We start from the raw sequence: 17736 nt of genomic DNA on the forward strand, positions 1-17736 counted from the left end.
AACCCAAACGTTAACGTTTACACAAGCAGAACCTTAGTTATCAAGAAGGTGCTACCTGCGGATGGTGAAAAAATATTTATCTGCATTTCCGAGGAGAAGCACATAGGGAGAAAAAGTTCTACGACGATCCTCCATGTAGTCAAAGATGATAATAGGGGTGGGGGGCAAGTATAACTGGAGAACCCTGAGAAAAAATGAAACGGGACATGGACGAGAAGCAACAGAAACTCACTTGAGACGTCAAAGGTCCATTTATTGAGGGTCCCGGTAGCTTCACGTACCCGTAAAATGTGCTGTTTGAAACAAGTTTATTATAAGAATGTCAGCCAAAGAAACAAATTGAAATGGTAAGTGTACCAGAACCTGCTTCTCCGTTCTTTAAATTTTGATTTTAAAATATGGCTTTAGGCCCTTAAAGTTTCTGGGACTTTCGAGAAACGGGTGCCACGTCGCCATCCCCATTCCTCGCTTTCGTTTATTTAATCCTATCTTTTCGGACGCTGTTCTTTGCATCTTTGCTTCTCTTTTCTGTCACTAAAGGAATAAAAAAATTCTTTAAAGTAGTTGAATAATTTAAATTTTTTTTAGAACCCTCCCCCCCCCCCCCCACAATTAATACTAGAGAGTCCTCTGGAGTTTCATGTGATTGAAGGAATGGATTTTCATTTGGATGCTCGAGTGCAGGGCTATTCTTACCCCTGGATAACTTGGAACCATCGTGACTTCTCCTTCAGACTACATTGAATATCGATTCCCAAACAAGGTTCAAAATTCGCAACTTCACTGTATTAGAAGGCGGACTTTACACCTGTTACGCCAAGAATCCATTTGGACATGATACCCTCACCTGTAACGTTTATGTTTAAGGTATTGACTTTACTTGTAGTTAGGCTAGCTTCGTGAGAGTAGATGTAGCTTGTCAATAAAGAGAAACGCAAAGAAAGTTTGCTCTTTTTGGTCTGTTAATTTCTTTTACTGTTCTTCGTGTTGTTGTTCTTGTTTTTTATTGTTATTATTTCTCTTATTTTCTTCTGTTTTGTTTTGATTTTATTTATTTATTTATTTCTTATTTAAACCAATTGCTATTTTAGAGAAAAGCTACGGACTTACTCAGACGCTGCCAATTTTTTTCCACTGTATCCAAGTCAGCCGGTGACGACGACCGCAGAATCAGGTAGGTTCTCCCGCTCTTTAACCTTTTCAGATGACCGGAAAGGAATGAACTGGGTTCCGAGAACGGCCTTGGCATATGGTACAATTTTTTACCTCTGTAAGATATGACCAGCTAGGCAAAGTATAGAAGTTATTTACTTTGCCGCTCTGTTTCTACCCTTAGACATCCAAACTCATCATCCTCACCAACATCAGGTGAGCACGATGTGTTCTTTTCCAATTTTCCCAATGTCCGGTTTTGGAGCATATTTTAACTGAGTATGTCCAAACTTATATAGGGTTGCATTGATTTTTATCAATCCTATTTTTCACGACCAAAATCTTTATTACTGGTGTTTGTTTTATCATCGAACTCAACTCTAGTATGTCTCATAGCCGCACTCGTGTAATTTCATATGCACTGATTCCCTCCGCTTCTCCCCTCACTTCCCTCCACTTCAATACACCTCCTCAACCATACTCCTACTCACATCCTCTCCCTCTAATAGAAAAACAAATTACAGTCCAACCTGTGTTAAGTAGTCACCCATGGGGAATGGCAGAATGATCGCTTCATGGAGGTTGACCGCTATACAGGTTCCATAGAGAAGGGTATTATGAAAAATAATTAAAAAAATGCCATTTTATGCCACAGCTGACGACTTTATGCACCGAAAGTACGTAATAAATACAATTGGTTTTATTTGGGTGGTTCCACTTTAAGTGACCGTTCAATTCAGGTGGAAGACAATTTTAGCCCTGTATAAGTGTGTATAGCCGTTTATCTGTGTATAGCTCTGTATTGCTGTGTATAGCCCTGTATAGCTGTGTAGAGCCCTGTACAGCCCTGTATAGCTGTATATAGCCCTGTATAGCTGTGTATAGCCTTTTATAGCTGTGTTTAGCCCTATATAGCTGTGTATAGCCCTGTACAGCTGTGTATTGCCCTGTATAGCTGTGTATATCTCTGCATAGCTGTGTATAACTCTGTTTAGTTGTGTGTAGCCCTTTATAGCCTTGTATAGCTGTGTATATCTCTGTATAGCTGTGTATAGCTTTGTATAGTTGTGTAGAGCTTTGTATAGCTCTTTATAGCTATGTATTGCCTTGTATGGCTCTGTATAGCTGTGTGTAGCTTTGTATAGCTGTGTATAGCTTTGTATAGCTGTGTATAGCTGTTTATAGTCCTGTATCGCTGTTTATAGCTCTGTATGGCGCTGCATAACTGTGTATGGTTGTATGTGTGTGTAGGATATTTATATGTAAAGTATAGGACATTGTTTGTATGTAAAGTACAAGACATAATATGTATTTGGGACATAATAATTGTCCATACATGGAACCTACTATTCTCCTCGGGTGTACCGCTAGCCGGTAGGATCTTTGGTTCAAACATGGCCGGTTGGCTAAACGATCGCGAGCTTATAACGTTAGTTCGCCCTAAGAAGAAAATGTTGGTCCTGTTGACCTTTTCCTGTTTTATTTGGTCCTCAACAGTAACCTGCGAAGGTATGTTATATCTACTTATGTTTGTTTTATGATTGAAGACCTGTTAAATTTACACTAGCGCAGCATGCATTGTTAAATCAAAACACACGCACGTGTCACGGATCAAGGTCATCTAAAGCTTGATTTTAAATTTGACGACATCAAATGCTAGCGAGATCAAACATGCATGGAGATAATTTTGAAATCCGCTTAGAAGACTTCGTCTCCCCTTGTACTCTTAACGGCCTCCGACCAAAGGTAAGTTCGTAAAAAGACGCTTCAAACGACCCATGAAGTCTTAAAATTAGCACAAATGCGTCGATTAACATCTCATTAAACCTTTCTGAGATATTCAAACCGAGATGTAACTTAGATGTGTAATTTTCAAAGCTTTATAAGTCTATTAATTTGATTCAATCTTGAACGAATAAATTCGTTGAGTCGCTTTGTTTCTACATAGCTTTGCCATAACTCCTAATAACTCAGTTTAAAATGCAATGCAACTATAAGAAGAGGGTGCACAAAAAAGATATACTGTCATGATTGAAAAGAATACTCAGTAAGCAAGGGGAAAAACGACGATGATTTCCAAATTACGTTTTATAAAATTATGAAGAAGAACAAGTAGTGCTGAAATCTAGTGGCACGAAACAAAATGACAGTGACACAAATCAGAGAAAAAAATTATTTAGAGGGCTTCAAAATTTGATAGAGGGTGGAATAATTTCAAAGTTTAATCACCCGTGTGGATTCTTATTAATAGCTTACTGAAAGTAACTCCCTTTTTTGCAGTTTGATCTGAATGAACTTAACAGTTATGATGTTAAAATAAAAATTGAAAAACAAAGTGCATTACCCTTTGTTTGATAGGTGCTGAGGTTACAGTACAAATTAACCAGACAATCCCGCTAGATTGCTCTGCATCAAGTAATTCAGAAAATGTGGAACATATCGGTTGGTACCGCTGCTGTACTGCTGATTGCGAATCCAAATGGGACAACTCCCGGATAGCTCGTGTTGAGCGAATGAGAAAGCCAATTGTTGATAACACTAACTTTGACATTTACGTAAATGGAACATTAGTTATCAAGAGGGTAATAGCTGTGGATGATGGAAAACTTTTTATCTGTAAAGCCAAAAGAAACCTGACAGGGGTGGAAACGTCCACCACGACCCTCAAAATAGCCAAAGGTGATGTTTATATGAGTGTTATACAATGATGATAATAGTAATAATAGTAATAGTATTCATGATAGAAGTGTTTGGAAGTCAGCAGTGGACAATCCACGTGGTGACTTTTGTTGTCCACAGTTTCCAGCTCGAAATGAAATTTGGGATATTGTTTTTCTGAGGGGGAAGGATAATTGGAGAATGCGGAGAAAAATATATGGGGCAAGGACGAGAAGCAACCCACGCATGACGCCAGTGGTCCATTTATTAAGGGTACCTGTTATTTAACATGCCCTTAAAATTTTCTGTTTTCATTTACGTTTCTTTTAGTGTTCTTCATGTTGTTTTTGACTCTTTTTTTTTTTTTTGCCTCTATGTTTTGCCTCTATTTAACATGCCCTTAAAATTTTCTGTTTTTCATTGACGTTTCTTTTAGTGTTCTTCATGTTGTTTTTCACTCTTTTTTTTTTTTTTTGCCTCTATGTTTTTCTCTTATTTTCTTCTGTTTTGGTTTTGGTTTTGTTTCATTTGTTTGTTTGTTTGTTTTTTTCATTTTCTTACCTAAACCTACTACTATTTTAGAGAAAAGCTACAACTTACTCAGACACTTCCAAAATTTTTCCCTCTGTATCTAGATAAGCCAGTGACAACAACCACAGCATCAGGTAGGTTCTCCCACTCTTTAACTTTTTCAGATGACCCAAAAGGACTGAACAGGGTTCTGAGAACCCCTCAAGTTCCATGTTTGTAAACTAGCAACCAGTCTGAGATATATATTTTTTATCTCCTTCAAAAGGGATTGGTCTTCACTTATTTTCTTTAAAACAATCAATTGCTAAATGTGGCCAAGTTCAAAGAACATTGAAGGCGAAGGCAACAATGGTCTTGCTCCTGCGCAAGAATATAGATCTTGTTTGATTTTTGCTTCTAAAAACAAAGAATCTTAGAGCAGCATTGAGTATTCTTCCAGTGGATGTGAGAATACATGCACTTATTTTTTGCTTTAAATAATATCAAAGCATAAGCTTTCAGCAAGTGCTACATCAGGTAGCTGTGGCTGGACACAATTTCTGATTGCTGAATCATCAACAATAAAAACAAATTTTACAACCATTAGTCTGCCATTTTCAGTTGATCCCTTTCTCTTTATTTCATTTTATTACACTCAGGTTATATAAATGTAATTTTGTTGTTTTTTTCCCTTTTCTAATCTAAACCAACTGCTATTTTACAGAAAAGCTACACACTTACTCAGACACTTCCAAATTTTTTTCCCTCTGTATCTAGGTCAGCCAGTGATGACAATCACAGCATCAGGTAGAAGTCTGAAATATGTATTTTTTTATCTCCCTTGAAAGGGACTGGTATTCATCAATTTTCTTAGAGACAATCAATTGCTAAAGGTGGCTAAGTTCAAAGAAAAGTGGACAGCAAAATCTTCTCAAAAATCTATCACTTGGCTTGTAGATATGAAATTTCTGTTCTCGCATCGAACTAGATATCTTACTCATGAGCTATCGTGTTGAGAACTTGAAGAGAACTTCTATATCTACATGCACCCATGTATTAGTCTCTCTTTAATGCCAATGTAGTGACACTATTTTCTCATTATGACACAGCTCCAGACTTAATTCATGTGGCAATTTACCAGAGAGTATCGACACAATGGTCACTGAGGCAGCCAGAATATGGGATGCTTATTGGGTGGTTTTCCTTCCCAACTCATGATTGCAATAATGAGTGAAACAAACACTGGGTAGCTAACATTTACAGCTCATACACTAGTCTTCACAGTGTTTTATTTATTTGCAACGGAGCCCTCTTCTTTTCAGTTAAATAAATTATTTACCCATTGTTCAAGGATTATTGCACATTGAAAACAATGGCTGAGGTGTCCATTTTTTTTTTTTCCTGCATTTAGGCATCCCAGGCCGTTCATCCTTACCTCTACCAGGTAAACACTGCAATCCGTACTTTCTCTCCCTGCTCTAATTCCTCCTCTTCTCTCTTTCTTCTCTTCCCTACTCACTACCCCCCTCCCCCTTCTCTTCTTTGGAAGATCAACCCATGACTAATTTAATGTTAATCGTGTGTTGCATTGGTAGTGATTCCGTTAATAAAGGCTTTACATTTTCTTTCCACCTGTTCAATGTGCTACAATCCTCTCTTTTTAATTTTTCTTACTTTTGTTTTGTTTGTTTGTTTGTTCTTTCCTACTCAGATACCCCAACTTCTTTGTCTTCATCTTGTCCAGGTTTGTATACTGTTGAAACTAAGCAAGCATTGTGTTAGCCTTCTTGTGTTATTCTTACTTTTTGCTTCATCTCATTTTTCTCATATCTTTTTGTTGCTTTTGGTGTTTTTTCCTGTTCTGAGGTGCGATAAGATATCTTTTACAAGCAATATTTGACAGCTAAGTCCATCAGCGGCATTTGTGAATCATTACTTTGGTAACTAATTCTCCCTCCCATTTATGCTCCCATTCATGTTCCTATTTATGCTTGGGAGCTTCATGTCATTGAAGGAATGGACCTTCATTTGGATGCTCGAGTGCGGGGCTATCCTTACCCCTGGGTAACCTGGCACCATTCTGAGGTTCTCCTTCAGAATACATCAAATTTCGATTCAGAAACAAGGCTTTAAAAAAAAATGTCACTTTATCTGATGGCTGACTTTACACTTGCTATGCCAAGAATTCATTTGAACATGCTATCTTAACTGTAAAGGTTTACATTAAAGGTACTGTCATGAAAGAGAGAAACAGAGCAAGTTTGCTGTTTTTGGTCTATTAATTTCTTTTAGTGTTCTTCGTGTTTTTTTTTTACTTTTTTTTTTTTTTCTGTTTTGCTTCTTTGTTTTTCTCTTATTTTCTTCTGTCTTGGTTTTGGCTTTGTTGGTGTATTTTTTTAGTTTTGTTTCGTTTTGTTTTTTTTCATTTTCTTATCTAAACCTACTGCTATCTTAGAGAAAAGCTACACACTTATTCAGATGCTTCCAAATTTTTTTCCCTCTGTATCTAGGTTAGGCGGTGATGACGACTGCAGCATCAGGTAGGTTCTTCCGCTTTTAACCTTTTCAGATGACTCAAAAGGACTGAACAGGTTTCTGAGAACCCCTCAAGTTCCATTTTTGTAAACCAGAAACCAGGTATATTTTTTAACTCCCTAGAAAGGGACTCATCTTCATTAATCTTCTTAAAAACAATCAATCGCTAAAATAAAATGTGGTCTATTTCAAAGAAAATTGGACAGTGGAACCTTCGCAAAATCTATTTTGAGTTGGATATCATATTTGTGCTATTGAGGACTGTTATCTTTGGAGTAAACTCAACCCATGCGAAACCTCTGATATCTTTTTTACCGGTAGTTCTCGACTACTTCATTTAATTATCCGAAAGCTTTCTCCTGTACATTGCTGAATGTACTCCTCTAAGTATAACTCGAACAAGTTAGGTTAGTAAGTAGTTGATTAGGCGACATTCAAAATTGCCAGCTAGTCTGCCATTCTTAGTTGGTCTCTCTCCCCTTATGTCAATTTATTTTACACACATAAAATATATTTATAGGACATTTTTTCTAAAACTTTGAGGTAAAAAAAAGTATAAATGGAAGTGGAAATTTAGCTCAATGCTTTTCATTTGTCTTTCCTTCATTGTTTGTGGGGTGTACAACCATCGAAAAATGAGTCAACTATTCCATGTGCAATGTTTATCTAATGGTTTGACCACAGAAATTTTAAAAAAACTGCTAAATCAAAAACTGGAGAAAAGAAGGCAAAATTAAATACAACCTAAAGTACTTGAACCTTTGTATCTGGACTTCATAAGGAAATGGACTCAGTAATTTTAGCTGTTCTGAAGTATTTCTGCACCAAAGTAGCAGTTTTTTAGACTCCTTCTGTACCTCCAAAATGGTCACAACTTCATTCGATGCATTTGTGATGGTAAATACACAAGAACAAATGTCATGAACTTAAATGATCAGAGTGATCATTCTCCACGCTTTTAGTTTAAGCTAAGAAATTCAGCACCACAAAATTGTCTATTTTCATTACAAGCAGAAGAAGCAAAGCAATAGATTTTTTAGCTTCTCCAATCCATTCAGTTTCCATCGCAATACACTTGGTACAGTTAAGTCCGTTCGCGTCTTGATTCCAAGTCGACCCAGTGCAACCTTGTGCGGCACAATGTGCTGTATCGTTACAAAGTGCCGACTACTGGCGCAAGTGTCACGTGACAAAATATTCTTCTCGATTTGCGAAAATTTTCTGGATTTTGAAAAGATTCTTGGATTGTAAACTAATTTCGATTTTCATGAAAGTTATTTGTGGATCTATGAAGGAATCCAGGATTTGAAATTGTTTTCTCGATTTGACAAACTTTTCAAAAGCTTTTTGTCTAAAAGATATCGATTCTTAATATTTTTCGGATTTTCCAAATATTTTTGGATTGTCCGTTCTCGGTTTCCGTAAAGAACTCGTGTCGTCTCTAGGTTCATTGTTCATTGCAATCAATTTCTTGAATTTAAGACGCTCTTTTATGATAGGGTAGGACTGCTTTAGTTCCTCTGCATCTTGGGCAATGGCAAGGAGGTCTTGGCCATCAAAACCGTCCTTTTTCTGAAATATAACATGCGAACAAAGATCAATGGAGCGGTCAAGTTTGTGTTTATAAAGTTGTAAAGGAAATTTCTTCAGCCTACCTATCCTTTCTTAAGTTTCAGGAGAAAATAAATGTGACTGGAGCCAAGAAAAAACCTCTCAGTGATGAATTCGCTGCTATTATTCATTATTGCATCCGATGCACGCGGTCAAGGTCCAACTAATGTGATACGCAGAAGGAGCTGCAAAGATGCACTAACAAAAAAAGGATGATTTTTGGAGATGAGTCGCTTTTATAACAAACTAAGCTCCTTACGTTTTATCTCGTCAGGGGTTTTTGTGGTTTCTTTTTCACAGACACTCAGTTGGAGGATATTATAGACGTAGGTTACAAGTTTTTATTTGTTTCATATAATTTTTACTTTTTTAGATATCCAAAGTTCCTCAGTTTCACCTTCCTCAAGTAAGTATACGTCTGTTCCTTTCTTTTCTTTGAATGAGTTGCTCAACTTTTTTTTTTTAGTATAATAGTCTAGCATCTTACTACAACAACCTAGATGATGCAGGCCTCTTGAGCCCGTGCTTATCTCTTCCCCCGGTATAAACACCGCTGTTACTTAGCGAGGATCTTTGTTTAAGCTTTCAAAAGGTCCATTATGTTTTTATCTTGTTTTTTTTTTGTCAGCTAAGATGCAATAAGACATTTTTTTCTAAAGGTACATGGCCGAAAAGAGTGGTGTAATTATTTTTTTGTTTGTATGTAAGCTTTTTTATCATCCCCGTGAAACCATTTTGCGCAAAATTGGGGTTAATTCATTCTTACAACAAAGAAAATAGGGCCATAGCGATTTATGTAACAAACACTTAAATCAATAAAAGCTTTCAGGATCGTCGGGAGATGAAATCGTGAATTTCTGTAACTAGCTCAGTCTTTTCTGTTGGTGTCTAACTAAGCGAAAAAACATTTTCACCGATAAGAGTGGTCCACATATGTTCCTTCCCTATTCACACAAAACATTAAGCCACAATAAAATATCGGCCATTCAATATGCACTGGGTTTGGTGGTCTCTGTGATATACAGTATTACATAGTGCATGTACTTTGTGTAATAGTCCATGACTGAAAAGAAAAATATTAACTGTTCATTCCCAGGAAAGGAAGATCTGGATTTTGAGACAGCCTTCAACAAAGTCGCCCCTCTGATCTATTCCTTAATCGCACTTCTAGTAATTGCTGTTATAATCATTATTTATCTGGTTGTGGAGATCAAGAAGAATAAGAGGCATGGTTATTCCCATAACCATGGTTGTAGATTTGGAGGTGGCGATGACAATCAGCATGCCCTAGAAGATACCGTTGAAATTAACCTAGGAGATTGCCCGAATGAAGAGGACGGAGGAGAAGAACTATGATGTACGTAAGATCTAAACATTGACTTTCGGATCAGTATCTGGGCAACTGCCCACCTACCCCTCCCCTAACTCAACGTTGGGTTAGGGGAGGGGTAGGTGGGCAGTTGTCCAAATACTGACATTGATCCGATTTTTCTACTATTATGTCATTTCACCATATTAGGGCAATGGAACGAGCAGAAAAATGCCACGGTGTTCCACTGTAGAACAGGGCACCAATACGAACCGAAACGGTTCGCTCGATCTTTAATTTCCTTTTTTTTCAGCAGCAAGCTTCCAAGCCCACAAGGATTTTTTTATGTCATCAGGAACACATAAATGGCTTCATTTGTGTTGTTTTATTCTTTCGCTTGTTCCTTGTGCGATCAGTACGATGCTCAGATAAGACTATACGAGGTTTTGAAAACTAGAAGCCAAAAGACATCCTTTCTTCGATGGTTTAACATATAAAGCGAGCTGACATTTTTCTCATTGCTTTTACTTTTCCTTGCTCCTTCGGGCTCGCAAAAATACTACACAACTCGCAAAGTATTTGCGCGTCTTGTATGTTATATATTGACCATGCACATTATCTGGAGATGCAGTTTGCGATGTTGTTTATACCTCGGTTAAACAGGGCAGACAAGTGAACTTTGTGTTCAATGCATTTTTTATGCCCTAAAGCAGGCTGTACCTCAAAATGTCACGGTAATACAAGTGTATGGTTTTCACTACCCTTCCAATGTAGATCGAAGGGAAATTTAAGTTATTAATCAAGTTAAATTATCCTTCTAGGTAGTTCTCATTAATTTTATAGTGGTACTCGCCGACTTGGAAGCTTTTGCTCCCTTAGTCACTACTCACTTTTCTCTTACGGGGGCGTAGCCAGAATTTTCTAAAGCGGGGGTCACAATGTGTTAAACAGAGGATTCTCCCCAGTTTTTGCTACCTGAATATTGTTGGTTGTTTGCTTAAAAAAGGCTCACAAAAGGGGGGTCACAGACACTTAGGTCCCCCCCCTTCCCCAGCTATGCAGTTGTCTCATCGTTAAAGTCATTGTTTTTATTTTCTTACTTTACATTTTCTTTATTACTTTTTGTTTAATAATTGAAATTTATTTCGCTAAAATAAGTGTAATTAAATAAAAATTTAGTACTTTCAGGGTGGGTGTGCAGGAAAACAGCTATTTTAAAGAAAGGTCAAGTTTTTAAGAAAAAGAAAATCTCAATAAAAATGACTTACCTTGCATTTGTGTGTTTTCCCCAACTGTCTCGTCGTCTCCTTAGCCATTTTAAACCCTTTCAAGAAGAGCTCCCGACTAGAGAAAGATAAATCTCAAAATAGACGTTGTAACTTCAAATTCTAGCGAGAGCTGAGTTGCCGAACTCCCAAAACTCGTTTGTGCACTGTTTCTTAGTATGCAACAAGACCCCTTCCGGCCATAAAGATAGGAGTAAGTTTATTAGATTGATACTGATGAAATACCAGGATTTTTCCTTTTACTAAAAAATCATATCTTCATCGCGCGCAGTGAAGATACTATTTTTATCTTTCACGTGTAAGGATATTGGTGTCGCCATGGTTACTACCATGATCAGCCATTCACAAGAGAGCTCCCCCCTCAAGCGCGCGGACGGTTCTTTTGAAATTTCATCAGTATAAATAAAATAAACAGAACATTACATGGCCGCGCGGGGATACGAAGTTTATCTTTGAGTGCAGAAAGTATCTCTTCGCTTATCGTGAGAGATACTTTCAGAACTCGAAGATGAAATTCGTATCCCCTCGCGGCCATGTAATATCCTCTATATCTACTACTAAAACCAAGTGTGAAACAAGTTGTATTCACTATTAAAGAAGAACTGGAACATCTCACTCTAGCCTGATTTTACTGTGTTAGCAAGAAAAAAAAACGTTCTAGAGGCAAGTCATTATTTATCTATAGGGGAGGGGATGAGGTCCAAATTTTTTTGGGGGGGGGAGGATCACATGGTTTTCAAGAGAGCGGAAAGAAAATCAGTTGCTTCCAACAGATTTTAAAGGGAGGAAATACAGAGAAAATCGACTACCGAAGCGGAGGGGATCATCAATTTACCACAGACCCTTACTGTAGGATCAGATAAATTTCCTCTTGATACAACTAAAATCCTCTAATACTTTACTTTTCTGAGCTTACCGTGTTGTCAAAGGTGTGTAATACTGTTAAAAATACAGTAGCGGTAGATTATAGGCTTCAGTTTAGAACCCAAGTCGGTTGACAAACATTTGCTATTTTTGTGAGCACTTTCCCGGTGCAGATTAACCTCCAGGTCAGCTGCACAAAAAAATATCAATATTCTTTCATCGAACTTTCTTTTTCCGATCGTCGATCAAGAGAGAATTCTGAGAGAGAAACAGGACGTGTTCAATTAGATTTTATTTATCATTTTTTGTCCTTACATTTTCGACAGGAACTCGAAAATCATATGGGGACTCCAATGTCGCTATTACTTTACAATGGTTAAAGACTTGCCCCTACTTTCACAATAACGCGAAGTTAACTGAAGGTGCACGAAGTATGCGATTTATCGAAATTTAAGTAATAGGTTGTTGTTCATCGTGGTAGCTGGATGATAATATAAATTTTGTTCTGTTGTCTCACGACAAAGTCACAAGATGTAGATCGCGACGTTTAGACTGCTTACTGTGAGTCTTCTTCAGGCAATAGGGTCACTAGTTCCGGCACAGCATTAGGTATCATGATGGTCTGCTGCGATTGGTGCATTTCGATCTGGGTATTGTTTCCGTGTCATGGTTTCCATGAATTTACATCCCATTTTCCCCCCTTCCAACAGCATAACGGTTTTTTTTAAGGATAACTATGGTATATTCTATCATGCACTTAAATCTTGTGCATGGATGTACCATGTATTATCTTGCGACTGTAGCCAATCAGGTTGAAGTGGTTTATAATCATCTATTGACCAGGACACATCTTAGTTACGTTGAGTAAGTGACATACCGAAGTCATGTTTGGCTTGTCGGTTGAATAACCTGGAACTAGTGGGTTACACTTTCTGTATACTCGTGGGAGAACAAGCACGGCTACTCTGTTGTGCTCAATCCTTGAAAGATAACGGGCTTTTTTCCGTGTTAAAAAATTGTTGTCATGATTTCCGCATGAATATTTTTTCATTAGCGTTTTTGTCACGCGTGGTAATTAACACCTTAAGACGCTTAGCGCCAGTATTGAATGAATCGTTGCAGTTTATTTCCTCCCTTCCATTCTGCCACTAGAAATACATAAGCCCTAAGTCTACTCCCCTAAGTTCAAATTGACATGATCTTATATGCGTATGCATTCCGGGGAAATGCAAAGAACTTTTGATTACAGTAAACAGCAAACTTTTCAACAGAACATTTTACAGGCCCGTCAAGCCTTGCAGATGAGCAGGGAGGTTGACTGGCCGAGAAGAGGATGCCAATTAAATGACCATCAGGGCGTTTTTGCCATTCCTGGTACTCGCAAGGGAGTTTATAATCTAGGAACGACGCACTCATCGAACTATAAAAATACTTCATATACAGTTTCTGTGTAAAATATTCTAGTTCGACCTCAAAACGCCGTTTTGAAATTTCGCCAGCCTAACGTGATCGCGCCAAAGTCTCGTGCAAACATTACCCCCGTTAACCAATTAAACGAATTGATGAAATTCGTTAAGGATGACGATTTCCTGTTGAGTAATCCCTGCTTCAATAGAAAACATACAAAGACCTTGTCTGCTTCTTGTTTGAAGATAATTATGACATGAATAGGTCAATAGAACCACAACTATATGACACACACGTGTCTTTATCATCGCTATAAAATGAATAAACAACCAGATTAAAAAAAAGATTTCTAGATAGGCGAAAACATGTAGATTCGTCCCTGAGAAAAACATTTTCCGATCTCTTATTCCGTAAAATGGTCACTTCACTTAAAATACAAGACGATGTTGTGTGACCTTTTTTGTTGACGTCATTGCTAAATATTGGACCTGACCAAGTCATTAAATTCACTTTTCCAGTCAACTCGCGATCGTGATGGACTATCAATTGTTCGCCGAATCGACGTTGATTTAATTTGTAGTGGAGTTTCGACTTGATATGTACATTTCTTTGAGAATAATTCTTCTATACTTCTTCTTTTCATCGGGCTCAATACTAAAAGCCAAAGGTATGTTACTAGAGCACTTATTTTATAAAACCCCAGAATCTACTCACCGACCGGCAGGTGTGAGTCACTTGTAACTATGGCGGCGGATAAACTATTTCGCAGCCGGAGAAGTCGCAATAAGGACATGTTTGTCTGCTGATGTGGAATCTTTCTCGCTTTCGGAATGAATTGAAATTTAAAACTCGTTACTTTTGATCCGCAGGTGATTTTGTATAATTCGGGAATCTCAGTTAGATTTCTATTTCCATGGTCTTACGTAGTGTTAGTGAATGCGGTGCGCGCGATAAAGAACTCACTTGTGGAACTTACATTTCATCATGATTAGCTATTAAAAAAAAACCCTCTCGCTCCGTGAAATATATAGCATTCTTTGGCGTTATTAACAGGTACTACTGTAACAAATATTTGAGCTGGTGATCGGAGTTGACCAAAGAAAGCGGCTTTAATATTATGCGAGTCTTTGGATGTAAATAATTCAGAGCAACAAGTTCTTTGGCGGCCTTTTCGATACTTCAGTCGGTGCAGAAGGAATTGTCGTGTATTCATCACTTACGCCCAGTTCAGACGCCGTACTTCAGCCGAGCCGAATCAAATTCCACGAATTAAGTTCATGTGAAGAACGACGTCTGAATCAATTCGGAACGACTGATTTAATTTAGATCGGCTCAGTCAATTAATCCTGCCTGGCTGAGCTGGGAAGAACGGCTGTAGGCCGGCTTTGATTCAGACGCCGTACTTCAACTGAGCCCCACCAAATCCATAAATTATTTCAATGACGATTTGCATTCTTTCAGTCTTCTTGCTGTTTTCCAGCATTTTGAGCAGAAGAAAGGCCCTTCCTTGCAGATTGCTTCCGGAATCCATGGCGTACACAATGTTTACAATCGTATGCTAAACCAAGGACCGAATATAAATTTTCTTCGATCAACTGATTTCTGCTGTATAAAGTTCGGCGTTTGAATCAATTTAGCCAGGATTAACTAATTTGGGTCGACCTATCATTGAATTCGATTCAGCGCGGCTGAAGTACAGCGTCTGAACCGGGCCTTATCCAACCAAGCTTGGGTTAGCATTGCACTCGCCAGTTTAAATCTACTGTTAAACTCGTGTTTTGACACCTTAAATGTCTTAGAGTGCACTCCATAGTATCAATTAAGTCACCAAATATGTAACAAGGTGCCTCACCATCAATACGTCATACGGTACGTCGATAAACTATTATGAAGCATTTGGGAAATTTTATTCACTTATTCAATGCGGCATATACCGATGGTGATTCAGTCAAGCAGATCGCGAGGGTGCCCTGTGTGCAGTAATTTTACGAAGCATGCATTAAAAAAAATAATATTAACAATTATGATAATAATGATGGTAACAAAAATAATAGCGAAAACCATCCTTGGAGACCCAAGGGCTGTGAGTCGTTTCAATTCAGGGGCTCTTCCGCCCTAATGACGACAAGCTAAAATTTATTCCATATTTAAATCGAACGCTTCTAGTCGGTCAGCGCGTAATTATATGCAAGTTTTTAAAAGGAAGCTCACCGAACACTCCTGAAAATCGGAAAAAGGGAGTTACTGATAATGATAGTAAGAATGATATAAACAGTTACGATATTACAATGAGAATTTAAAAAAATTAGATTACCCTTTATTTGATAGTTGCTGAGGTTACAGTAAAAATACACGAGAGACGCTTGCTACCTTGCTCTGAGTCCAGTGATCTAGAAAATGTTGAGCATATCGGTTGGTTCCGCTGCTCTACGGCTGATTGCGAACTAAACTGGAACAAGCTCCGGATAGCGCATGTTCAAAATGTGAAAGAGACAATTGCCGATAACCCAAACTTTGACGTTTACACCAACGGAACCTTACTTATAAGGAAGGTACTACCAGTGGATGATGGGAAAATGTTTATTTGTAAAACCCAGAAGACCTTTGAAGGGGCAGGAGGGTCCACCACGATCCTCAATATAAAGAAAGGTGATGTTTATATAGGTGTTATATAATAATGATAATGGTAATGATAACAATAATAATAGAAGTATTCATGATAATAACATTTGGAATTTAGCACTGGACAATCCACGTGGTGGCTTTTGTTGTCCAGGGTTTACAGAAAGAAAGGACATTTGGAACGTAATTTTTCTGGGGGGTAAGGATAATTGGAGAACCCTGAGATAAAAATACGGAGCAAGGACGAGAAGCAACCAAAACCCACTCATGACGTCAGGGGTCCATTTATTGAGGGTCCCGGTAGCTTGACGTGCCTGTAAAATGTTCTGTTTGAAACAAGTTTACCATAAGACTGTTAGCTAAAGAAACAAATTGGACTGGTGAGTGTACCAGAACCTGCTTCTCTGTTCTTTAAATTTTGATTTTAAAATATGGCTTTTGGCTGGTAAAGTTTCTGGGACTGAGAAACGGGCGCCACGTCGCCATCCCCACCTCTTTGTATAAATTCCTTGTAGTAGTTAGATAGTTTTGATTTTTTTTTAGAACCCCCAAAATTAATACCAGAGAGTCCTCTGGAGGTTCATGTCATTGAAGGAATGGATCTTCATATGGATGCTGGAGTTCAGGGCTATCCTTACCCCTGGGTAACTTGGAGCCATAATGACCTTCTCCTTCAGAATACATCGAATGTCGATTCACAAACAAGTCTTAAAATTCGTAACGTCACTGTATCTAAAGGTGGACTTTACACTTGTTACGCCAAGAATTCAGTTGGACATCATATCCTCACCTTTAAAGTTTATGTTGAAGGTACTGATTTTATTTGTATGTTGGACAGCTTCGTGAGAGTAGATGTAACCTGTCAGGAAAGAGAAACGCAGTGAAATTTTGCTCTTTGTATTCTATTAATTTCTTTTATTGTTCTTTGTGTTGTTTGTCACTTTTTTTGTTTGTTTGTTTTTTTTTTGTTGTTTTTTTTTGCTTGATTCCTCTTATTTCCTTCTGTTTTGTTTTGGATTTTTTTTGTCGTCTAAACCTACTTCTATTTTAGCAAGAACCTATACACTTGCTCAGACGCTTCCAATTTTTTTCCCTCACTATCTAGGTCAGGCGGTGAGGACAACTACAGGATTAGGTAGGTTCTTTCGCTCTTTAACCTTTTCAGATGACCTTAAAAGGATTGAACAAGGATCCGAGAACTGCTATGGCATATAATACAAATTTCTGACCTCTTTAAGATATGAACAGATGGTATAGTATAGAAGTTATTTACTTTGCCACACTGTTTCTGTCCTTAGATATCCAAACTCCATCATCCTCACCAACATCGGGTGAGTACAATGTGTTCTTTTTCAATTTTCTCAATGTCAGTTTTGGAACAAATTTTAACTGAGCGTGTCCAAACATACGTAGGATTGCATAGATTTTTATCAATTCTTTTTTTTTCGCAATTAAGAAGTTATTTACTTTACCACTCTGTCTCTAGCCTTAGATATCCAGACTCTGTCATCTTCAACAACATCAGGTAAGCACAATGTAATCTTTTTCAATTTACTCAATGTCAGTTTTGGAGCAAATTTCAACTGTGTCCAAACTTATATAGGATCCCATTGATTTTTATCAATCCTTTTTTTCACGACCAAAATCTTTATTACTGGTATTTGTTTATCATCGAACTCAACTCTACTATGTCTTAAAGAATTTCACATACAATGATTCCCTCCGCTTCTCCCCTCACTCCCCTCCACTCCAATACGCCTCCTCATCCATATCCCTGCTCAC

At 37.8% G+C, this 17736-nt stretch overlaps 2 protein-coding genes across 4 annotated transcripts in view; both read left to right on the plus strand.

Annotated features, from left to right (window-relative positions):
- Positions 1-2207: 2207 nt before the first annotated feature.
- Positions 2208-9636, plus strand: LOC113676580 (uncharacterized). Its single transcript, XM_089210485.1, has 9 exons — positions 2208-2661; positions 3511-3831; positions 4446-4475; positions 5098-5127; positions 5732-5764; positions 6032-6064; positions 6831-6860; positions 8840-8872; positions 9563-9636. Exons 1-7 carry the CDS (start codon positions 2364-2366, stop codon positions 6833-6835), a joined length of 750 nt encoding a protein of 249 aa, XP_089066611.1. The 5' UTR covers positions 2208-2363; the 3' UTR covers positions 6836-6860; positions 8840-8872; positions 9563-9636.
- Positions 9637-13840: 4204 nt separating this feature from the next.
- The window catches only part of LOC113676586 (neural cell adhesion molecule 2), a 43913-nt gene continuing 40017 nt past the window's right edge, over positions 13841-17736 (plus strand). For 2 of the 3 annotated variants that reach the window (XM_089210472.1, XM_089210473.1), the window contains exons 1-4: positions 13844-13999; positions 15661-15981; positions 16498-16764; positions 17060-17089. In XM_089210472.1, the coding sequence (XP_089066598.1) occupies positions 13930-13999; positions 15661-15981; positions 16498-16764; positions 17060-17089 (688 nt within the window). In that variant the 5' untranslated portion in view covers positions 13844-13929. Of the gene's footprint in view, positions 14000-15660; positions 15982-16497; positions 16765-17059; positions 17090-17252; positions 17286-17440; positions 17480-17736 lie in introns of all 3 variants that reach the window. The other variant, XM_027193264.2, reaches the window with a different exon arrangement.

The sequence above is a fragment of the Pocillopora damicornis genome, chromosome 6 (genome assembly GCF_964200805.1).
Source record: "Pocillopora damicornis chromosome 6, jaPocDami1.2, whole genome shotgun sequence".
In the NCBI taxonomy this organism is placed as follows: domain Eukaryota; kingdom Metazoa; phylum Cnidaria; class Anthozoa; order Scleractinia; family Pocilloporidae; genus Pocillopora; species Pocillopora damicornis.